The sequence below is a fragment of the Apodemus sylvaticus genome, chromosome 3 (genome assembly GCF_947179515.1).
Source record: "Apodemus sylvaticus chromosome 3, mApoSyl1.1, whole genome shotgun sequence".
Lineage (NCBI taxonomy): Eukaryota > Metazoa > Chordata > Mammalia > Rodentia > Muridae > Apodemus > Apodemus sylvaticus.
Window position 1 is genome coordinate 134948791 of NC_067474.1, and position 24275 is coordinate 134973065.

At 50.4% G+C, this 24275-nt stretch overlaps 1 protein-coding gene across 3 annotated transcripts in view; it reads left to right on the forward strand.

Moving 5' to 3' along the window:
- The window catches only part of Hivep3 (HIVEP zinc finger 3), a 137416-nt gene that overhangs the window by 104090 nt on the left and 9051 nt on the right, over positions 1–24275 (forward strand). For all 3 annotated transcript variants that reach the window (XM_052177215.1, XM_052177216.1, XM_052177214.1), the window contains exons 4-5: positions 3532–3674; positions 19864–20039. In XM_052177215.1, coding sequence (XP_052033175.1) covers positions 3532–3674; positions 19864–20039 — 319 coding nt within the window. The remainder of the gene's footprint in view (positions 1–3531; positions 3675–19863; positions 20040–24275) is intronic.

The following is a 24275-nucleotide window of genomic DNA, read 5'->3' on the forward strand; positions in this document are numbered from 1 at the left end:
ATTCTTCCATTGCCTCTGACCTGGGCTACTTAAGGAGCTATGCAATAAAGTTTCTCATATAATTTAACAGGTTTGAAAGTCAAAAATTACAATTTACATTAAAAAAAGACAACACTTTTACACAGGCAAGGCCAGCTTGAAACTTCAGGCCACGACCTGTGCTGGCCTAATGTGACAAAATACCCTGACATAAGTAGCTTAAGGGAAATAATTTATTTTGACTTATAAATTCAGAATGATATAATACATAGTGGCTAGGAAGCCATGATAAAGATAGAAAAGGCATTTAGAAGTCAGCTGGTTGCATTGCCTCCACATTCAGGAAGCAGAGAATAAATAAGGAGCAGAGCCCAGCTATAAATCCTTAAGGTCCTCACAATAGACACTCTCCTCCTCCAGTGAGGGTTCACCTCCTAATGGTTGAACAACCTTTCCAAACAGCACCAGTTTATATGGGGGCTTTTTGCATTCAAACCATGCCTGGAATTTGTGGAGTGAGCACTGGTCTTGTTTGGTGCTAAGCCCTGTACTGGACCCTGGAACCCAGTCACTTCTCACCTCCATCTGTAAGGCAGCATCACCTCCTCCATTGTACAGGTGAAGGAACCTGGTTGCAGAGGTTGAACAAGGTCCAGCACTTGGGGCAAACATTTGGCAATTCCAGAATTTGAACTAAGCAGACCTAGCTGGATGAAAAGAGTATTTCTTTTCTTTTCTTTATTTCTGTCTGTGTTCTCTCTTTCTCTCTCTCTCTCTCTCTCTCTCTCTCTCTCTCTCTCTCTCTCTCTCTCTCTCAGAATGAAATTTTTGAAAGATAATTGCAAATTTAATGACATTCATATGTAACTGTTCTAACCAGTTGCTTTGACCAAATCCCACACAAACACTGGAACCCAGACTCCTTACATAGACCCAAGAGCAGACCTGTGCCTGTAGCTTTCCAGATGCACATACATCTGCTTTCATCATGAGGGTGAAAGTCATATCAGAAGTGCCTGAGATCAGCTGGATATTCTCCACAAACTGCTTTCCAAATTTATTCTCTGATGTCTTTATCAGTCCACAGACATCTATGAACGGGATTTCCACTTCTGATGTAACTACCATAATCTGTGGCTATTGCCAAGATGCTGGCATGATTACATTGGAAACACACCTGATGTGTGCCAGATACTGTGCTAAACTTTACTCTTGTTTTCATAACACCCTGGGAAACTAGGGTACAATAGGTAAATAGATCAAAGTTCAGAGAGGCTAAGTAACTTACACAAGGCCACACAGTAAATGGCAAAGATCAGATTCAAAACTAGAGCTCACTCCAAAATCCTTTGAAACAGGTCTGAACTGTTCCTGTTCCCTGATGAGAGGTATTAGAGGTTTATAAGACAAAAGAGGTGTTGCTTTCTCATCTCTAAATTTGACATTTTTTTCATCCTGCTGCTTTCCTAAAATGAGCAACACGTACATGACCTACAGTCATTTCCTTAGAATTTAAATCTTCCTGTCCAAAGTGCACAAATATTGCACATTAATATAACTGCATGGTCTGTAAGCTGAGACCTTTCTATACCCCCTACTCCCTTGCTTGCATGCCTCCAGTAATGGGAGTCTCACCCCTGCTAACCCCAGCACCACCCAAGCAGTACTTGGCTACAGTTTAATCTCTCCAGCATACTCTGCTGATAGTTGTCACCTTGTAGCTGGTATCTTCCCCTAGCCATTATGAAAATGTCACTTATCTATGCTAGGAAACCTGGCTTAGCTGTTATCTTTCAGGTACAGTCCATGTCACATCTTCACTTAGATCCTGGAGAGACCCAGACTTGCATAACCATTCATCTCACAGTCCTTTTTTATGCTTTTCTTCCATTTTTCACGCCCCCCCTGCCATGGGCTTCACTCTAATAGCCATAACCCTGCAATGGGCACAAGGACTGCACTGCCCAGGTTTGAGGCCCACTGTTTCACATATTCAGCGACATATTCATTGTGTGACGATGGGCCATTCACCTAACCTCCCTGTGCCTTGGTTTCTTCATCTGAAAATGAGGGGTGGTGCTAACTTAGCTCAGGGTTGTTAGGGTGGGTAACAGTGTTGAACAGTGAAGCTATGTCTATTCCCTAGCTAAGATGGCCCACATTACTATTCAGGGCTGACATGGGCCCTAGGCCCCCACCCTGCTCAGGTTAGGCACTGTTTCCTGGAACTGTACTGCCACCCAATCCCACCTCCTCTGGCCTCCCCAGAGTGGCATCAGGTAGCAAGGGAGACATTGTGCACCTGCCTAGGATGGACCCCTTGGCCACTCTGGATTTTAGGCCACAGTAGAAATGTGAAATGTACCCTAGAAATCTAACTGTTTGGCTTCCACCAGCACAGCTGTCTAGATCTGAACTTGGTTTCTATTTTCCCCTCTCATTGGGAGAGATTCTGTGGGGTCACAGAGTCATAGAGACTGGTTTCTGAATGAATCTTTAAGATGGTCTAAGCCAGGTCTGGTGAGATGACTCCTTAGTGAAGAGTGCTTACTCTTCGTACAGAGGACAAACGTTTAGATTCCCAGCACATGAAGTGGCTCACAAGTGGCTCACAATTGCCTGTGAGTCCAGCACCAAGGGATCTGATGCCCTGGTCATTTCTGTGCAGATGCACATACACATACACACACACACACACACACACACACACACACACACGCATACACACATACACACACACATACACACACACACACACCACAACACACCACACAATTAAAAACAAAATCTTTTTTTAATGGCCTAAAGCTTTCTTAGCTTCGAACCCCAGAGAGTGTAGTAGTCTCTCTAAGGGTATCCCAGCCTCCAGTGATCTATTTGGCCTTGGAGCTTACTTCTCCTGGTCCCCAAGGTGCCTCTTTTTCTCAACTCTGAGAGCATGAACATCCTATGTAAAGATGTGCATCATTTAGAGAATATATTCTCAGAACCTTGGAAAATGCTGCAAGTTCATAATCAGTGTCCGTCCTCCCCCACAGAGCCAGGTCTCACTGCGCCCATTGCTCTACAGAGAGTGGACGCCCTGGCAGTCTTCAGTGTTGGCTCAGGGGGCCTAGTGGAGGAAGCGGGAGACCCGTGCATTGCTGGAGCCACACCCTTAACCTAGTAGGCTGCTTTGGCTTTCTGATCAGACCGTGAGAACACCACGGTTAACCTGTGAGGCAGAGCCAAGGTTTCACCTATTTCTTCAGCATTTTTTGTCTTTTTGATCCCTATTGTAAGTGCTGGAGTGACCAAGGTGATTGAGACATGTGCCCAAAGACCCCAAGGCTAGCATAGAACACAAAGACCCACCTGTGCATCTCAAGGGAAAATGATTTTGGGAGAGGGTTAAAACACAGCTTAGAGGAGACTTTGTCTCTTGTGGCCAGTCCTTGTGTCTATGGGGGGGGGGGAGTGAAAGCCAGAGGCCATGTGGGTGCACGTGTCTTTGCCCCCGACCCCATACGCAAGGCTAACCAATCTCGGTTCTGTCCTCCCGATGGAGTTCAGGTGCACCTCCAGTCGCTGGTTTCCCCGGAGAGCCAGAAAGACCCAGCTAGAGTGGAAAAGGAAGAAAAGCAAGGGAAGGCAGAGGAAGGCACTCCCACTTCCAAGAGAAGCGAACCGGCGAGGGTCAAGATCTTCGAAGGAGGGTAAGGTTCATGCTTTGTTTGCAGCCTACTTCCTGTGTGGAGACCTCCTACCACCTGCGCGCAGAGGTGGCCAGTGGGTCCTGGCTGTGGGATGCCCAAAGGTACCTGTAGTCCGCACGGGGCCTCCCTATGCTGTGGGACTCCAAGGCCATCTGCTTTGCAAATGCCACCAGGAATCCTTGGTGAAGATCTGAAGGAACCAAGGTCTTTCTCCAGCCCTGGGTCCACAGACCTTGTCCTGGTTCTCAGTCCAGCATGGAAGTGAGGTAGGTCCTCAGCTCCACACCAGTCTGGACCACTGTTTCCTTTAGAGTTTATTGCCTCTGTCCTGCCAGGCCATCCTGGTCACATCCCATTCTCCACGGTGCTGAAGAGTCACTGAATGCCCTTTTCTCTGTCTCTGCCCTGCCCACCGGCAGGCCCGGGACTCATTATTTTTGCCACTCTGGGACACACCCTCACTTAACCCCACCCCCAGGCACCTTAGGCTCTAGAAGGGCACCTGGCTTCAGATGTACTTGGTGGAAGTTCTTTGTGCACTTTGTGTTCCGTGTGGCCACGTGTTTGTGAGGAGGTACCATGGTGTCTGTCTTGGGGTCCTGTGTCTGTGTTCCTGTTGTGACCACGGTGGTACACATTCTCTACAGTTCTGACGGGAGCAATCCTCATGAGCCTCCGACAGCATGGGCCCTCACTGGGTACTCTTGCTCTCCAGCATCTGCAAGTGACTACCTCATGGGGACACACAGTGACAGCTGTGGGAGTCTCTGGAAAGTTGGCATATTGTAGTGGCTAGAAGGACTCTTGCGAACAGGACGTAGTTTTGACAGGTACAGAGTCAGAAGATAGTGAGCATCCCTGAAGCACATCCACTAAATAAATAAATAAATAAATAAATAAATAAATAAATAAATAAATAAATAAGCCTCTTTGACAAAAACAGGACCATAGGTTTTGTCTGCTTCAGAGCCTGACCCTCTTTCCACTTGGGTACAGTGGCATCCTGTACCTGCCATTTGGCTAGAGCGCCCTCGTGTGGCTAAATGCCATTTGGTTTCAAGCTCCAGGCTTGGTAGCTCTGCCCCTTCATCCTTCTGCTCTGGAAAGAGGATAGCAACAGACTTGTACCAATCAGTGTCATAAGGCCACGAGGCCAAGGAAAGATATGGTTCCCACACACCTATCATGTAGACACCGACTGGCCAGCCCTCCACCTGTGCCCGGATCTTTGTCTCCATCTGAAGCACCTCACTCTGCTCTCCAAGTGTCATCCTCACACTTCTAGCTGGTCACGTGGTGTCAACAACCAGGTTCTTCCATCCTCAGCTCAGCTGCCTCTCACCCCAACTCCTACCCAGGCCCCACTGTGCCTCCTACCCTGGCTTCTGGTGAACCTCTTCTTTCATGGGGTAGGTGCTACCCACTAGAAATATTTGCTGATATGGAAAGGGGGAGCATTTTGTGTTGATACCTACCTGAGGATAACTCTACAGCATCCATGAATGGTACCAGGGCTCACCAAGTGCTTGTGTCATCTGTCACCAAGGGTGCACCTATTCCAGGATCCTGCACACATGCTTAAGGCCAGTCCTGTCCACACTAACCATTTCTTCTCAGCCTCAGTACCTTCTTCTTTCCTCTCTAACACTTACAGTATCTTGTTTCACAGCAGTCCATACTGGAAAAGGGTCTATAACAAGGCCTGCTCAGAAGTCTGGCAAAAGCCCAGAAGGGAAGGCAAAACACATCACTGTATGCTGTAGAGAGAACATCTTGTGTATTGTGTGGATGCATCACCTGTCAATTGAAAAGCCTATGACTTAGGCAGGAAATAGAAGATAGGACATCCAGAAGGCAGAAGGGATTCTGGGATAGAGCCAGGGGCAGGAGATCAGCCTGGGAAGATGTGAGGAGACAGGCACATGGTACCTGGGCATAGCAACCAGCCACGTGATAGAATGTAGGTTAAAATAAATGGGTAATCTTGGGTTATGATTCTAGTCAGAAAAGAGGCTAGCTATATGGCCAAAGTATTTGTAAATATATTTTGAATCTGAGTCTTATTTCTGGGAGCATGGGGCTGGGGGGGGGGAAAGAATTGGTACATAACTTCTACAGTTTGCCAGCTGCTAATGCACCCTCTTTGACCCTGGAGTCTCCTCCACTGACTACAGAGTTGTGTGGTCTAAGACCTTGGGAATACGGAGGGGCAATCCCAGTCATCTCTGCTCCTGAGAGAATTTAAAGCACTAGTCAATAGCATGGTGGGACCCAGGCCTGCTAGTGGGTAGTTTCTCCTTGGTTATGTGTGTAGGTAAAAACGGGGCCTGTTCACATGATGAGCTAATAAGCCAAGTGTAGAAAGACGGGTGCTCTGTCTTGAGCTTCCTCAAGTCTTTGGATCACCAGCCACATTCCTTGACCCTCAGTCTAGAAGTTGAGCAATTAGTCAATCCATCATGGAGGATACACTTAACCTGTGCCTTGTAGGTGCTTTGGGGAGGACGTCATAGTGACCCAGTTAGTATCCAGCTATCATCCAGTGCTTAAGCTGCCTGTGGACCAAAGCAAGGTAGCAATTCAAAGCCCTGTGCTGAGGCAGGGACCATCAGGGCTGAGATGCCCACAGCAGCTGCAGGGGGCTTCCCGGAGCTGCAGGGCCAGGCTGGGTGAGGTGGGCAGGGTGGGGTGACAGCTGGTATGTGAGGTCAGAGCTCTACGGGTGAGACTCTGATTCTCACCAAGATCATCTCCCTTGCTGCTATCACCCAGTGCTTTGGCTTCAGCCTTGTCATTCCTCTGCAATATCGGCTCAGAGCTGGGCCCGAGCTCCTGAGCTCCAGACCTTCTCTCTGGATGCCTGTGGCATCTTTGCCCGAGACACTTACAGCTCTGCAAATGCGGCATAGTGCCTTAAGTTTTCTTTTCTACTGCTGTGAAGAGACAGTGACTCCGGAAATTTATAAAAGCAAGTGTTTAATTGAGGATTTGTTTACAGTTCCAGAGGGTGAGTCCATGACTGTCATGGTAGGGAGCATGGCAGTGGGCAGGCATGGTACTGGAGCAGTAGCTGAGAGCTCACCTCTGATCTACAGGCAGGAGAGAGAGAGAGAGAGAGAGAGAGAGAGAGAGAGAGAGAGAGAGAGAGAGAGAACACTGGGTCTGCTGTGAGCTCCCCAATGACAAACCTCCTTCAAAAAAAGGCCACACCCCCTAATTCTTCCTAAAGAGTTCCCCAACTAGGAACCAAGCATTCAGTTATGGGGTTGTTTTCATTCAAACCACCACACATGGCATCTCCTCCGACCGTTGGACTTCAGATAGTGAGACCTTCACACTCAAACCTCAACATCACCTCAGATGCCTTCTCTCTGGATTCCCTGCGGTCCCTAGATTCTGGTGTCTATGTGAAGCAGTCAAGGTCTCAGAATGGCTTCTCGTTCCCTTTATCTCTGCGTCCTACCTCCACCCTCCAATGTCAGGGCCACTGCGCATCTCTCCACGCGGTTGTTCCTGTATAGCCCACTGTGGCTCTAATCTGCACCTGCACCGTTTTAACTCAGCCTGGCTCTAACCTGCCCAGGTTCCTTCACTTTCTGCTGCCTACGGATTCTACCCTTTGTCTGATCCACCTGATCTTCAAAAATGAGCACTAGCTCTGTCTGGTGAAGCTCTGAGGTCCCTGCCCTGGCACACCATAGATAGTTTCCATAATACTGTGCCAAGTCTCTTCTTGACTAGGGCAATGCTTTTGCACGGTGTTTGCCCCTGTGGACTGCCCTGACTTCCCAGCCTAATGGCTCCTCTCCATGTTCCCTGCCACTCTCACACCTGAACAGGGCCTGCCATTTCCAGGTAGCATCTGGAAGTGCCTGGGGGCACTGTGCTGGATTACACCCAGCTCTCTGCATTTGCCTTGACGTTGTGGAAGGGCTCGTTCTGTGAAGCGGTGTTGGTGCACATATAGTTATATTGTTCCTTGAGTGTAATGACTACATTGTTCTAACTCAGGAGCCTTTGCTGCAAGGGAAGCTGGGAACTCAGGCCTGTGGCTGGCGTAGAAGGAGCTCCAGGGATGGATAGGAAGTACCTGGCTGATGGCAGTGGTTCCACATGCCCTGTCCAGGTGTGCATGCTGAGGTCTGAGGAAATGATGAAAGAAGTTGGTGAAATCTAGGGAGCCCAACTCCACTCGGGGAGGCCCTCAGAGAGGCCATGAGCAGGAACAGCCAGCCTCAGCTTGGAACTGGAACACAGGGAAGAGATGCCAAAGTCTCACTGTGACAAGCTCCCTCCTGACTCCCTAAGGACAGAGGTTCACAGACTCACCCCTTGGCCAATAGGCCTGTGTCAGAGGACCCAGATGCTATGCTGAGAACCTTTTGTTCCCAGGAAGAGCCCTGGCCCCATCCCTCTCAGCCTAACTTCATTTAAACCAGTACACCCGAGTTTGTTTCCATTTCAAATCACTCCTTGGATAGCTAGGTTTTAATAGTTGTTTAGAAATACATACATACATACATATATACATACATACATACATACATACATACATACATATACACACACACATACATATATACATACTCACTCCCAGGGTGGGACTGGAGAGATGGCTCAGTGGCTAAGAGCACTCACTGTTCTTGCAAGAGGACCAAATCAGTTCTCAGCATCCACATGGTAGCTCAAAATGACCTGTAAGTTCAGGAGATCCAATGCTATCTTCTGGCCTCTTCAGGCATTGGACATGTATATGGTACATATATTTATATGGACTTATATGTACACACAAAATAATAGTAAATTGGCATTGGAGGCATAGCTTAGCAGTTTAGAGTACCTATTGTCCTTACAGAAGACCTGGGTTCAATTCTCAGCACCCACATGGTGACTCACAATCTTCTACCATCAAAACCCCAGTTCCAGGATGTCTGATACCCTCTCCTGGGCTCTATGGGCACCAGGCATACAGATGGTACACATATAGGCAAAACACACATTCACATAAAGTAAAAGTCTAAAACTAAAGGAAATGTAGAGCTGGAGAGATGGCTCAGTGGTTAAGAGCACTGACCGCTCTTCCAGAGGTCCTGAGTTCAATTCCCACCAACCACACGATAGCTCACAACCATCTGTAATGGGATCCAATGCCCTCTTCTGGTGTGTCTGAAGACAGTGTACTCATATACATAAAAATAAATAAATCTTTAGCCAGGGCGGTGGTGGCGCACGCCTTTAATCCCAGCACTTGGGAGGCAGAGGCAGGCAGATTTCTGAGTTCCAGGCCAGCCCTGGTCTACAGAGTGAGTTCCAGGACATCCAGGGATAAACAGAGAAACCCCGTCTCCAAAACAACAAAAATAAAAACAAAAAAGGAAATGTAAAGAAAAGAAAAAACAACTCCTGGAGCGGTTGACTCTGGCTCAGTCTCTCCCCTTCCCTTCCTACCCAGTTCCACTCTAGGTGGCCTGGGGCCTCTCCTACTTTAGCAGCTGCTTTGTAAAGGTCAACAGTGACCTCCACTTTGCAGAGATCAAGGATCACTCACTTCCAGACTTTTCTGACTTTCAGTGGTAGACACAGCTGACCCCTGTCTTCTTGCTGTGGGCTGAGGAGTGAGGTAGCTGGCCTCTCACAGGGAACATGTCAGCTTTGTCCTATTTTTCTTGATGTCTTCAAATCTGATCGTTCTGTCTCCACTGGGGAATGCGACATGAATTTTAGAGGAAACCAGTGGTTACCAAAGCGATGAAGACCACAGGACACTTTGTGAGACTTTATGTCATTGCTACCTTAGCTATTATGAGATGATGTTGAGTATGCCAGCTGCTAGGGCAAGGACAAGGACAGCGGGGTGGGAACCCTGGGACTCCTGACAGGGGAACAGGAAGGCAGAAATGAGGTGTGGCCCCAATCATGGCTGCGCACATGCAAAACAGAGATAAACACAAGAACCAAGTTGAGAGAGTGGATGGCTGGCCCTGGGGGCAGTAGGGAGCACGTGAATTTGAGATCCCAGGCCTTCCTCCACATGGGGGTACTCGGGGAGGCATGGACACTTGGTACTTGAGCCTGACTCTCAAAGGACAGGCCTGAGCTGGATACACACACGGAGCTTGTCAGTGTGCAGCTGTAGTTTGCAGCTCTGACTAGATGGGAAACCTGGGGAGATGGAGAAGAGAGAAGAGGGAAGAACACTCAGAACAGGGTCTGGGGTCTGCGTTGGGAGGAGGGTCAAGGATGATGAGAGGCAGATACCCAGAGCCAAGTGCAGTCCAAGGATCCAGGGTTCAGCTAAGCGCCACCCTGCCTAGAGGCCCAGGGAGGTGGGGGCCGGGAACTGTCTGCTGCACAGCCCTGTGGGGAGTGCTAGTGGCTGTGATGGGAGCTGTTTCCAAGGCAATGGATTCCCTGTGGTCCAGGCTGAAATGAGGAATGGAGACAGAGTATGTAAAGCCCCGCCCTAAAAGGATGAACAGGGAAGGAGGCAACCAAGACAGAGGAGGACTGGAACCCAGGGGGCTGTGGGGGAATGAGCAGGACCTTCTTGTTTGTCTGAACCCAGAGAGAGAGAGAGAGAGAGAGAGAGAGAGAGAGAGAGAGAGAGAGAGGTCACACAGCTAAAATGGTTGATAGAAAGGAATAGATAACGTTGGGGAGAGGGGAGGGTAAAGAAACAGCTCAAGAAAGGACAGAGGAGGACATTTCTCTGAGGATGACAGGCAGAGGGAAGGATGGTCTTCCGTCCTCTCTTCCTGTGATTTAAGTTAGGTTGGTTCTATGCTGGCCCTCCTGGTGACTTAAGGAGCCATTTTCTTGGGTTGGTCAAGTCTTCATCCACTCATTTCTTGACCACTCCCAGAATTGTGTTACCATTTTTCTCTCTTATTCTGTGAGTAAACTCATAGGATTGATATGCTGATAAGGAAGAGGCAGAAGGGTAAGTTCTCCCATCATGATGTTCATGTTCATTAGCACTTCACTGGGCTTGGAATAACCTAGGAAATACACTTCTGGACGTATTGGTGAGAGCGCCTCAGGGGTGTTTAACTAAGGAGGGAAGACCCACATGAACATGGGGTGTTACCAACCCATGGACCAGGAGCTCTGACTAGAAAGGGGTGGGGTAGGGTTGGTGGATGCAGTGTTCATTTCTCCCTGCTCTGACTGCACAGACATGACCAACCCCTCCGTTTGGACTGTTTCCCTTCTCCTTCATTTTTACATTGCTTCTTGTCAGGTACTTGATCACAGGGACAACAAAAATCACTAATATATACCCCTCATCTTTAGTAAATGACAGCCAGTGGCTGCTTTAAAAAAAATAGCTATGCCACTTCCTTCCAAAGAAGTCTTTGATGACTGCCATGGCTTCACCTGTACCCCAGGTCCATGTGGAGACACATTCTAACCTTCCAAGGCTCTGGGGTGGGGCACGTGGGAGATCACCACTGCTTATCGGCTTTAGAAGCAGCCAGAGTTGACACTAGGGGTATCTCAGCACTTCCTGGCACACAGGAGTGCTCAGTGGAAGTGGCACTTGCTACCCTTTCCTTATGCCTTCCTTCCACCAGCTTGATTCCCACAGGTTCTTTCTGCCAGCTTAGCCAGAGGATGCATGGCCTTATGTAGACAAACTTATCAAAGGGGGTGGGGGATTCAGCTTGTTCTGTAACTGTGAAAGCCACGGAAAACAGGAACAAATCAACCAGGGACACATGGCTCTGGAGACAGATGGAGGGTTGAGCATGGGTACCTGAATCTTCTTAGATGTGACACTCTTACCTTTCCTGTCTTTGGGTCTTTTCAGAAACAAGAGCAGGAAGTCTCAGTCTGTGAGTCCTGGAGCTGGAGATTCACAGGGTGGTATTCTTTCTGCAAGGGTCTCTCTTCCAGATTGGAATTGAAAGAGGAGGGATAAGGCTTGGGCTTGGAGTGTGGGCACCTGCCAGTGAGTTCGTACTCTGTCAGCCTCTACAATGCTGGGCTCTGTGAGCCTGTGTTTCTTACTGTCCAGTGATGATGTCCCGAGGGTTGGATGAGCTGTGTGCTAGTCATGATGGGACATGTGGAGCCTCTCCAGCCCCTGTTGCCAGTGAGCTGCCTGAGCTCTGAGAACCGCAGGGTTCCATGCTAGAGACAAGGCTCAAAGGGAGTCTGCAGGAGAAGACGTTTGAGCCCAGCCACCATGCTGTGGAGGAGCTAATTCTCTGAAGATCCAAGAACCATACAAGCCCTTCAGTAAGGTGCTCCTCCCTGAGCAAGAGCCTCAGGAGGGTGCCACACCCTGAAAGGTGTCTTGGAAAAGGGCTCCAAGAATGGGAGTTTCTAGTTTGCTTGAAAACACAGCGGTATCAAGCCTCCTGGGGAGTGGGATCACAGAGCCCCAATTCCTGAAAAAGCTCACATCTCCCTACTGATATGTCTTCCATGCTGTGCCCCCGCCCCAGGGCTCACAGGCAAAAGTCTTGTTGGTTATCGTACATGTATAGACTGTCATGACTGTCATTCTTTGTTTTTAATTGAATATAATCTTCATTTACATTTCGAATGGTAAAACCTTTCCCCGGTTTCCCCCTCCCCCAAAACCCCCAACCCCTCCTCCCACCCCCTGCCTCCAAGTATATGCCCCTCCACCCAACCCACTCCCACCTCCTTCCCCTCGATTTCCCTTTGCTGGGGCATCTATTGAGCCTTCACCTGACCAAGGACCACTCCTCCCACTGACACCCAACAAGGCATTCCTCTGCCACATTTTTGGCTGGAACCATGTGTGCCCCTTGGTTGATGGTTTAGTCTCTGGGAGTCCTGAGGTGTCTCTGCGGCAGACATGGTTGTTCTTTCCATGGGGCTGTAAACCCCTTCAGCTCCTCCCGACCATCCTCCAGATCCTCCATTGGGGACCCCACACCCAGGCCAATAGTTGGCTGCTAGCCTCTGCCTCTGTGTGTATAAGGCTCTGGCAGGGCCCCTCCTGAGACAACCATGGCATGCTTCTTTTGGTATACACTTCTTGTCCTCCCTAATAGTGTCAGGGTTTGGTGACTGTTTATAGGATGAATCCCCAGGTTGATTGAAAGCACTTGAGACCAGTGTCCAACCATCCCCCTGCCAGGTCTGCAGAGATAAATTGTATCTTTTTATTTTGTGGCCTTGAAAGGCCAAGATCAGAGTCCTCCGGCCTTTCCCCAGCCCCAGGCTCAGGCTAGGACTGCTGGCACACCGCGGAGAGCTGACATAGGTGCATCGAGTAGAATCCTCTGCTGGCTGGTGGACTCTGTACCTGTGTAGAAGTCCCAGCCCAGCAGGTCTGGGACTGGGTGGCACATTAAACAATCCCCACCTGGCAAAACATCAATGCCTGCTGTCACTTCTTCAGAATCCTGATCAGAGAGGAACCTGAGAGGTATCCAGGGGCAATGCACACACCCGGTGACCTCAGCTCAGCCACCGCCACCCCCAGACCCCACCACTTAAAGCTTCATCGAGGTCTGTGTTGACAACTGAGTATTTTTAACAGACACATGGCCCAGCAGCAGGCAGTGCCACCTGGCGCCTGCTCCTCCCCTACAGACATCTTTCCTTTTCTGAGCTTCCCTAGGGTTAGCCAGTTCACTGTGGCTGGATCTCCCCAGCCTGCTGACCACTGAGCACTGGCCCTGAACTTCACAGACAAAGGCTTCTCTTAGTTCCCGAGATACCCAGTGTGAACATTCCCAGTCACATTTTCTCGCTTGGCGTGATTGTACCCATGTTACCAGAGTGGTCAAAAGATCATAACACAATCAGGAAGTTGAAATGCCTTTATATATCCAAAGTTGGAGGAGAAGCAAGAGTTTTACAGTTCAACCTGAGGGTGTGTGGAACCAGCAACAATACAACTATAAAGTAGCCTTTGGAGCATCTCTGCCTTAGAGGATAACCTAGAGGCCATGACATCCATCCCCTTATTCAAGAGAACGACATAGCTCAATAGAGAAAAGTCGTGAACTTGAAAGGTCAGGTGTGCCTGCAATTATTCAGCTGCATGGCCTCAGGGCTCAGGTTACCTTGAGCTAACTTAGTTCTAGGTTGGCTCTCTGTCTCCTCGAATTCTATTTGACTTACACAGTTTTGTTTTGTTTTGTTTTGTTTGTTTTTCGAGCATAATTACACAGCCTTTAAGATCCTGTGTAGGCAGGTGACCAGGGTTCAGGCTCTGGTTCCATTAACTGACAGTGTGAACTTGGGCAGGTACTTGATGCTCTATAACTGTCTCCTCAGTGTGAGTGCGATGGGTAGGGCCCATAGCTCATCCACTGTCATGTGATCTGAATGAGGTAACATGCGAGCTTTTCAAAATAGCAGCTGGCACCCAGCAAAAGCTATTATGAGTTCACTGATATTTTTAGTTGTTTTTTTTTCTCCTTCTGGATTTGTGGTTTTTCTCAGGAAACCTGCAAAATACAGCAATTTCATGCCGCCTGTAGCTGGATGGCAGTACTCTCTGACCCTTCAGAGAGGCTGTGTGCCCTGCCTTCTGTTTCTTGTGGTCCTCCATCCACATATTCCCCTGGGCACTGCCTCTACTCCTCAGCATTTGAGCACAGCCACCCTCCATTTGGTCTTAGGAACAAATGTAGGCTAAGAAGACGCACATCCACTTGACAGCACTCTGATGGTTGGGACAAGCTTATCCACCAGCAGCCTGTTAGGTTCACAGTCGCGGGTTCCTCTCCGTCTGTCTACCTGGCTTGGGCAATGGGTAGCATGGGCTATGGCAGGGAGCTCAGTGTTTTAGAGTGGCTTCTGATGCCTGCATCTTTGTCATACGCAGAGCCTGGGTCACCTCATCCATCTCACCTGTTCTGCCCCCCTCTTCTGGAACCTGCAAAAGGATAGTCACCTCTTCTAGTGTAATCTGTGCCAAACACTTGTCAGCTTAGCAGAAGTTTCAGGTCTTATTAACAACTCCAGAGAGTCTAGAGCTACAAACCAAGGTGTCACACTCACTGACTGTCCAGACAAGAAGTTCAGTGTCATCAGCTGAATGCAGGAGGGAACTCACCTCAGTCTGAGACCTAGTGTGTCAGATGTCGTAGCACCAAAGTCAGAGCTGGCTCTCTGTCAGACATCTCCATTCACAGCTGTCTGTGCTCTGAGCATGATGCCAGCCTCATTTCCACTTTGACTAGAGGAGTAAAGTCCTCCTGACTGGGGCTGGCCTGCTTGAGAGACTTTCTTTGCTTTGGAGTCTCCAGGCTCAGAGCTACAGTGGAACTCAAAAATAGCTGCCCAAGGCATGCTTGGCAGCTGTATGTACACACACACACACACACACACACACACCACCCAAACCCAGACCAAAAGACAAAGAGCTGGCCAGATCCAAGCAAGGCTTCCCTGGCTTCTCTGCTTTCCAGCACTGGTTCTCCACAGCTGCCAACACCTGGGTGCCTCATTCCAGGCTACAGTTTCAGGAAAGGCTGGGTGGACACAATGCTGTTCTTCCCTGTCTGTAGCATGATCTCAAGTTAGGGTTTTACTGCTGTGAACAGACACCATGACCAAAGCAACTCTTATGAAGGTCAACATTTAATTGGGGCTAGTACAGATTCAGAGGATAAGTGCATTACCATCAAGGCAGGAACATGGCAGCATTCAGGCAGGCATAGTACAGGAAGAACTGAGAGTTCAACATTTTGCTCTGAAGGCAAACAGGAGAAGACTGGCTTCCAGGAAGCTAGGATGAGGGTCTTAAAGCCCACACTCCCATTGACACACTTCCTCCAACACAGCCATACTTCCTAATAGTGCCACTCCCTGGGCCAAGCATATCCAAACTACCACACAAGGTCACTGGGAAACTATGTTCAGCACCATCTAAGATTGGGCAACAGTCTACATGGCATCTGGGTGCTCAGAAGGTCAGCACTGGACAATCCTGACCATGTCAGTTAAGCTCTTTGGCCCTTGACTCCCTTTCTGTACAGGGCAAAAGGACAGGGGAGTTGGACAGGAAGGTGGATAATGTTTAGTCTATACAGAGCTTTGCATTCCCAAGGATTGGAGATGGACTTGTCCCAAAGGAGAGGAATCACTAGCAAGTTCTAGTAAAATCCAGAGGTCAGACTCAAGTCCTTCTGGTCTCCATCCACTCTGCATATATCCATTCTTATTAGAAAGTTATGTTATATGCCTATAACATAGTCAATTAAGACTGAAAGTTTGAGGCTCGTCTGGGCAATAGAGTAAGTCTACATAAGGCAGAAAACAGAAAGGTGAACTGTTGGTTGAGAGGAACCAGCCAGAGCAGGTACCGGGGACAGGGTATATGGGGCTGGTTGGGGAAACAAAATCTAATGAAATGAAAGTGTGCCGTGTTGAAGCTCATTACTTTGTATGCTAACTTAAGATTTAATTTAAAAAACTGGAAGGAGCTTTGCTTCTGGGCTGGAGAGATGGCTCAGAGGTTAAGAGCACTGGCTGCTCTTTCAGAGGTCCTGAGTTCAATTCCCAACAACCACATGGTGCCTCACAACCATCTATAATGAGATCTGGTGCCTTCTTCTGGCCTGCAGGCACACATGCAGGTAAAATGCTGTATACATAATATGTAAACAAATCATTTTTATAAAGGAAGGAAGGAGGGAGGGAAAGAAGGAAGGCAGGAAGGAAGGGCATGTCCACTCACACTTGTGCATGGTGGAGGAGCCCTCAACATTAGATGAAACTTGTGTTTAAGGGCTCATGGGGTGGGCTAATCAGTGCAGAGCCTGATCCCAGCACCCTTGAGCAAAAGCCCTTGAACTGTTCTGACCTGTAACTAGTGCGCATTTACTGAGCTCTTGACGGGCACCAGGTACCATGCTAGACTCTGGGGATGCTCTAGAGAACATGGTTGACTGGTAGGAGGCGCCTGACTTAAACAAGGTGGTTGCTGAGCTTCGACAGAGGACGGACCAGCCCGCATTGACAGAAAGGTGTTTTGCAAAGCTACAGTCTCAGCCCTCAAAGAGCTGAAGCAATCGTAGGGTTGAGCCCCGAGCCTTCAACCGGAGCTGTCTCTTCAGACTCCCTGAGCCTTCAGCGACCATCCTCGGACCCCTCTGTGACCTGCGACTCTGCTGCCATGCCCCTTTTTAAGCCATCTCTCCTGGACTTCCAAAGCTCAGCACTGCCCTTGGTCCCCGTTGTTCTGGCCTTCTTGTGGGTGAGGCAGGTCAAACAGGCATTTTTTTCTCCCCTGGGCATCCTAGGCCTCTACGTACCACAGCATCTCTGAGTAGCCTTCCATTCTCTCGCCCAGCCACCCTACCCTTCACAAACCTACAAAATTCTGCATCCATAGGTCCCAGGGGTGTGCTAGATGTTTCTGTGTATCTTTCTTATCCATATCTTACACACAGCTGTTAAAATGGGGGCCCTTGTTGCCTCATTTCCAGCCTGTGGAAACTTAATATGCCTGTTTCTCCCTTATCCTGACCCCTTCTCTGTACAGACAGCTGCCAAGGATGGTAGAGCTTACTCCCAGAATACCTCATCTTTCCTGCCCTAGTACATCCCCCAGTCTAAACCATTCCCTCAGCAAGTGGATAGTTGCCTCCTGTTGAGATTTTTTGTTTATCTGCAATGCAATCTTCAATCAGGTCTGGAGTTTTTAAACTGCCCAGTGACCGATCATGCGGCCTCCGTGACCTGTGGGGTCTCCTTTCTTCTCTTTACCAGCTTCCGGTCCTTTTTAACACACCTCTTCCTTGCTGAGAACCCTCACTTCGGCTTGCCACCCTCCCTACCATGCCTAGCCACGTGCTGGCCAGTAGATGGCGCCCACATCCTATAGAACATGACCAGGTGGTTCAGGAGGAAAACCTCTGAGGGGAAAAAAAATCTCTGTCCTCTAAGTGATGTGGAGGGAGAAGTGAGGTGGTCAGCCAGTGGTCGGATGGACTGCCTTAGACCCACTTCTGGGTTGCCAAGAGCGTCGTAAGGTCCACATAGGTGGAGGCCAGGATGGCTGAGGGGCTGTGTGAGGAACAGCAGTGTGAGACAGAAGAGTGAGTCTCGTGGACCCGTGAAAAGAGTCAGCCAACTGGAGGTTTGTGGCAGGTGACAGAGAGGCTACAGCACAAAGCTGTCCTATCACTGGGAAAGAAGAGTGCCTGTCCTAACTTGCTTCCCTTAAAAATTGCACCCCAGGGGCACAAGGAAAACACGAGAATGAAGACAAACTTCTCACCCTGTGTTTGTACATAAGGTACTCTGGGAGTGCCCCCAAGGCCTGCAGTTCTTTCTTTGGAACACAAGATGTAGATTAAATAGGCAGACAGATGGATGCATAGATGGACAGACAGACAGGTTTGGGAGTGTGATGGTGGACGTGTGTACTTGAAGAATGTATGGTTGTAGGTATGAGAGTGTGAGGCTGACAGGGTGTGTGACTGTTAGTGTGAGGGTGTGACTGAGGTTACACAGTGACTGTGAGTAAATGTGAAGGTGGTTATGGGAGTTTGGGGTGTGTGGTTGTTGGTGTGAGAGTGTGAATTGTGATTGGTGGTGAGAGGTGTGTGATGCTAGCTGTAACAGTGTGAGGGTGCCTATGGGTGTTTGGGGTGTGGGTTGGCAGGTGTTAGGGTGACTGTGGGTGTTTGGGTGCAAGTTGCAGGTGTTAGGGTGACTGTGGATGTTTGGGGTGTATGGCTATGGGCACGAGGAGTGTGTGATTGCTTGTGTGAGGTGTGAGTGTATAGGCATGGGTGTGTGAGAAGTGTGTGCTTGTGGGTGTGTAGGCATGAGGTATGAGATAAACCCCCTACTGCTACCTGTAGCTCCTATCTAAGAGACCCTCTTCTGAGCCCATCCTGGTCACGCCTCTCAATCTGAGCAGTGTCGAGTCCTAGGTGCTGTCATCTCTCTGCCATCCATCTCCCTGCCCTCCAGTGAGAGCACATGACAAGCAGTTCTTGCTGAGGGCATCGGGGAGACACATCCCTGCCTGTCTTGTAGTGGTCCATGGCTTCTGAGGTAGAAAGCTACCTCCTGGATCTTCCAGAACTGTTTCTCCTGCTGCTCCCCCACACCTCCAAAGTGTGATAGGGAAGAAAGCTCAGTGACCCTGGTTCAGTCTGTACCCAGGAAGGCCCTGGTGGCCTCTCTTCCTCCCTCATACACAACAGGTGGCTTCCTGTTCAGCCACCTATCTCCTTTGGGGGAGATGACTACATCAAGACTTTCTGGACCCACCAGCCATTAAATAATGACACAGAGCCTTGTTGATTTGTATCATAGCTCAGGCCTTTAGCTTGGGCTGCCTCACAGCTAGTTCTTCTAACTTAATCCTATAATCCTGGCCCGCCCACCCTAGCTCTTTACCTTGCCCTCAGTCCCGGTATGCTACGGACCACCTACCTCTGTGTCCTGCTGGCAAACCCCCCACTACCGAGTTCATCTCCCAAAGACCCTTTCTTGGTCCCAAAGTTCTGCCCTTCCCTTTTCTGTCTAGCTATTGGCCACCTGATCTTTATTAAGCCAATCAGCAGGTGAGGGAGGAAGAGTGTTTGTAAAATTCTGAGGCAGGTGATGACCCATAAAATAACAGAACCAAATCCAGCCACCTCTCGCCTCTGAGGGCACAGCAACCAACAATTGAGTATACAGAGACAACCTTCGCACAGTGCACCCCAACAGACGACGGCTTGGCGTGGGAAGGTGCAGGTTCTGGTCCACCTCTTTCTGACTAGGTGCTCTTGGGTGAGTGTCTCACCCTCTCTGAACCTGTGTAGCTCTTCCTTGTGAGGCGATGGTGACTTACTTCAGATGAAAGGCTTGGTGAATGGCAGTGGCTATCACTTTAGGAGTTTTTCTCTCTCGGTGGCTCCGGTGGCCTCCAGTGGCTGTTCTCTGTGGCAGAGTCGTGACAGCAGCTGGCTGTGGGAAGGCAGCCAGCAGCCAGCAGGGAATTTGCCACATTAGTGTCCTTTCCTTTCCTGCTGTGAAAAATCGTCTCCTGTGGCTCTGGGGACACACCCATCTGACACTGGACTGCTGTGGGAGTCCATGGCGGCTCCTCAGGGCCACTGGGTCCCTTTCAGCTCTGTAGCGCATCGACCTCGCCAGTGTCCACGCCGGGCTGGATGCGGCTGTCTTCCGAGATGTCTCTGCCTGCCTCCTCGCCCTTTTTTTTCCTTTACATGACACCTGTTGCTCTCAGGTACAAATCAAACGAAGAATATATATATGTGCGAGGCCGCGGCCGAGGGAGATATGTTTGTGAGGAGTGTGGAATTCGCTGCAAGAAGCCCAGCATGCTGAAGAAACACATCCGCACCCACACTGACGTCCGGCCCTATGTGTGCAAGCACTGTCACTTTGCTTTTAAAACCAAAGGTAAGAGACAGTTAGCTGGGGCACCGCCCTGCCTAGGCAGGGATCCCCCCCCCTGGGGGAGCCCCAGCACAGAGCCCTCTGCCTGAGGGCTGGAGTACCCCCACATCCTGAACTCCCACCCACTTGGTACCCACGGCAGAGCAGTGGCTCCAGACTGGTCAGGGATGCCCTCAGCTGCCACAGTCACACAAGCTCCCGCTCATATTCCACAGGCTCTAAGTCCACACTCTGTGGTTCTCTGGAGACGTCATCACCCCTTCCTCTGCATGTCTTCCATGGATCTGATGGCCTCTGGCATGCATACTTGTCACACTCACTCTTGCACTAGGGGATCCATTCCACTGGGAGCCACGTGACACACTTGCATGCTCACTTTTCTCTATGCCTCCTCACCACACCCAGCATTCTCTGATCCACCCATCTTCTCTGCAGCATTCAGCATAGGGTCAGCTGCAACCTACCCCCATGCCCATCCTGAGAGCCTATCACTTCAGCTTCCAGCCTTACCCCACATCAGAGTCAGGACAGGGTCTGGCAATCATTTGTGAGAGGAAGGACTGGCTGTTGAGAGCATGCATCTCAGAGAGCAGTGACGGGCAATGGTGGCCTGGGCCTCTATTGTCTCAAGGGCCCGGTGGGACGGACAAGCATGGTTCTCGAATGGGCTCTTCCCTTGCTGGGAGGTCCTGTAGCTTGCAGAGAAAGAGGGCAGACCTTTTGAGGAAGCTGGGGGTGAGCACCCCAGGTGGTTTTCTGCCTCTGACACTTTGTAGATGCCTGTGTTTGGACTCGAGGATCCTGTCTTCTCTTCTGAGTTAACTAGAGGAGGAGCCACAGGGGGCTCCAGAGACAGAACTCAAGGCAGACTTTGGCTTTCCACCTGTCCTTTCTTCTGAATCACAAGGGACAGGGCAACAGCTGAGGACAGGAGGGATCTGGGCCCTCTGGGCTCCTGTTACCTTCTGCTCTCGACACCCTGGATCAGGGGTGGCTTGTCATGGGCCCAGGCTCAGTGCCCTCTTTTCCGGCATGCTCAGTGCTCATGTCTTACCTGTTAGCAGAGCCTGCTCTCTGTCCTCCCGCCAGCATCTCTGAGCTGAGTGCAGAGCTCCCCACTGTGATCTGCAGCTGGATGAAGACACTCACCCTTCCACTTCCTTTTCCTGCTCCTCTTCCTTGGCATCTCAGAAACAGTGTCTCAAAAGGTGCAGAGAAGGCAGTTAGGCAGGAGCCCTGCCTGACCCAAAGCAGCCCAGCATGGCACGCGTGGGCCCTCTGTCCCACGCCCCATCTCCAGTCTCTTCTGGGCTTTTATGGAAGAGAGATTGGAATCGCTGACTTAACAATGTAAACATTAAAAAACCCTTAACTTTGAAAGTGGAGAACTTCTTGATTGGGTCTGAAGAGGTCCCGAAAGGCCAGCAGCTTCTGTCCCAGGGACACAATGCCCACATCTTCCTTCCTCCACTGGCTGAGGCAATCTCTGGATGGCCAGGGCTCTTCCAGGCCTGCTAAGGGATTGTATCGTTCTGCCCTCAGCATGAAGAGCCCTGAGGAAGCCTCCCCTCTGGGCTACCCACAGTGCACCTGGCCCCAGTCCCCTGAGAAAACCCCACTCAGCGCCTTGGCCTCACTCATTCTGGAAGGTCTGTTTGAGGGGGCAGTTTTTCCTCTGGGAACTGCCCCTGGGTCTCTCTGTCTCTGAGCCACCCCAGAGATCCAGAGGGTCCTGAGAGTGCACCCTGGGGACTGTGGCCTTCACATTTCCAAAGGTACCGGGAGTACCTTCAGGAGACTGGGTTTGTTCTTGCCCAATGACCAGGAGCAAGCTAAGTTCTTCTTCACCTGGGCCTCTGAGTCAGGGACAGGAAAAGTTAAGTCTGAAACGTGGAATCTCATACTTCATGCCCAGCACAGAACAGGCAGAGGTGACAACAGATGAGAACAGAGATTTCCCTTAGGCATGAAGGGGGGCAGGAGGCCAGAGCATCTGGCTTTCCTCAGAGCCACAATGTTCTCTGAAGCCCTATCATCCATCCGTTCTGATCATATGAGTGCCTCTTTTCCTCTCAGGATCTGTCTGTCAGCCTCCTAGCCAGGTTTGCCCTTGGGCTGTGCTTCCAGTCAGAATGTATGGGTACTAGGGCTGGACCTGGCAGACCTCAATCCCTGTCAGCACCACCTGGCAATGCCTGTGCCAAGAGACTCTTCTTGTCTGTCTCTGTCTGCCTGTTTGTGTCTTGTCTTTGTGTCTGTCACACACTGGGGTGGCAGTTTGGCCTCTGGGCACTCTTTGGAGGGGGGTCTCAGTGAGGGGGCACGAGGAGGTAGGAGGCTAGCCCGAGGAGGGTCCCTTCCCTCTTTTTAGATTCTTCCTAGAGGCCATAGGGTGGTTGAGCCATGGACAAGTTCTTACACTGGTCACCTAGGAGACAGAAATGGTAGCTGTGGGCAGGCCCGTGTTCGGCCCGGGGGACATGGTGATTATCTGGTGCTCTAGCTAGAACCAGCTCCTCTTCCAGACAACTTGCTCTTCCAGCCACCCACCCATCCTCCACTTCCAGATGCCAGGCTGGGTGGTCTATGGGAGCTGGGCTGACTGAGAAAACCTTGGCTAGGCAAGCCTCCTCCCTGTAGCTTCTACAGGATATTGACAGGGGCAGGACAGGCCCTTGGAGGTTGGGCTCCCTCCTGCCTCTTCAGAGAGCTACTGAGGTTCCTACTTAAGGGTGAGAGCATTCTGTGATCACCGGCCCCCTCCCCACCCAGGACAGTGCCTGGCAGAGTCAGAGCCAGAGACATAGCTTGCTGGTAGAATGATTGTCTACCATTCATAGGCACGATATTAAATAAAAGAGATTGTCGTGGAGGGTGGGGTCTGCTCTGGCCAGCCATAGTTCACTCCCACATGCTTTGTGTTATGACCTTTCCAGGGTTCCTGTGAAGTGGGTATTTAAAGAAACAGAAACTGGGACCCTACAGAGTAAGGAACATTGAAAAGCTTGCTCGAGAGAACATAGCTAGCTGTGCAGAACCCAGACCAACCTCAGCCCCTCTCCACCAGGCCATCGAGCTACAAAACCGCTGCAAGGCCGGCCATATCCAAGAGCCCCAAGACCTGAGTCTAGCCGGAGCTTGACACGAGCCAACACTGGTTCTGAGCCAGTTGCTCCACTGCCAGCACCCAAGACAGCCAAGAATCTTGCCCAATGATGTCACCAGCACCTAAGCCCAGAGTTAGGTCAGAAACAGAGGGACTGAGCCTAGTGGGCTGAATGACACCGTCTGTGATGTCTTACCCACCACTTTGCTTCTGGGGTGCATTTCCGGGAAGAGTACAAACACTGGTCTCTGTGTCTAGCATGGTTGACTATATATCTGAACTTTCCAGGTATAATGTATATGGCGAATGTCACGGCGTGAGCAGCACTCGTGTCCTCTATGACCGAGAGTACTCAGGGAAGGGACCCAAGGACTGGAACCTCAGGACAGTTGGGATCTCTGGTCCACAGCTCTCTTGTCTCACCTCCTGCTTGATTTGCCCAGACAGTGAATATGAAGGGCATGCGACTCACTCGGGAGCTCTCCGTCCAGATGCAGGGTAGAGTCGGATGATGAGTGGGGAAGGGAAGGCGTCAGGTCCCCTCTAGTCTCGGCCACCATATTCACCCAACCTCGGGAACCTCTCGTGCGTCCCGAGTGGCCTCAGCGAAGCCTGACGTTTCTGAGCAGCGATGACCCTTGATTAGGCTATGCTCCTCTGTCTGTCCATCTCTCTTCCCATTGACCCTGCCTCCTGTCCACTCATCTTACAGTGTCCCCGTTCATGTCCCCGCACAGGTTTTCTTGTCCCCATCTCTGTCTGCCTGCCCGCCCATTCTCCTTTTCCCTCTGGCCTGGCCTCCCTGCATTCCCACGTGCGGACATCCATTCCTCCCATCACGTGGCCGCACAACCCCCTCTGCTTACGGCCCTACTTCCACCCGTTCTCCCGTTTCTTTGTCTCCGTGGGTCTCGCCTCCTCCGTCTGCCTACCACCAGCTCCTCCTCCAGCATCCCATCCATCCATCCTCACACTCGTCTTTCTGTGTTCCTCCAGTAAGTTATGCATCTGTCTATCCCCTAGTCCCCCCCCCCCCCCGTGCACTCGCGTCCAGAGACTGCATCTTTCCATTCTACCCACTTCCCTCCATCCATTCAAACTCAGCAATTTAAGGCTCGTGAGGCAGCGCACCT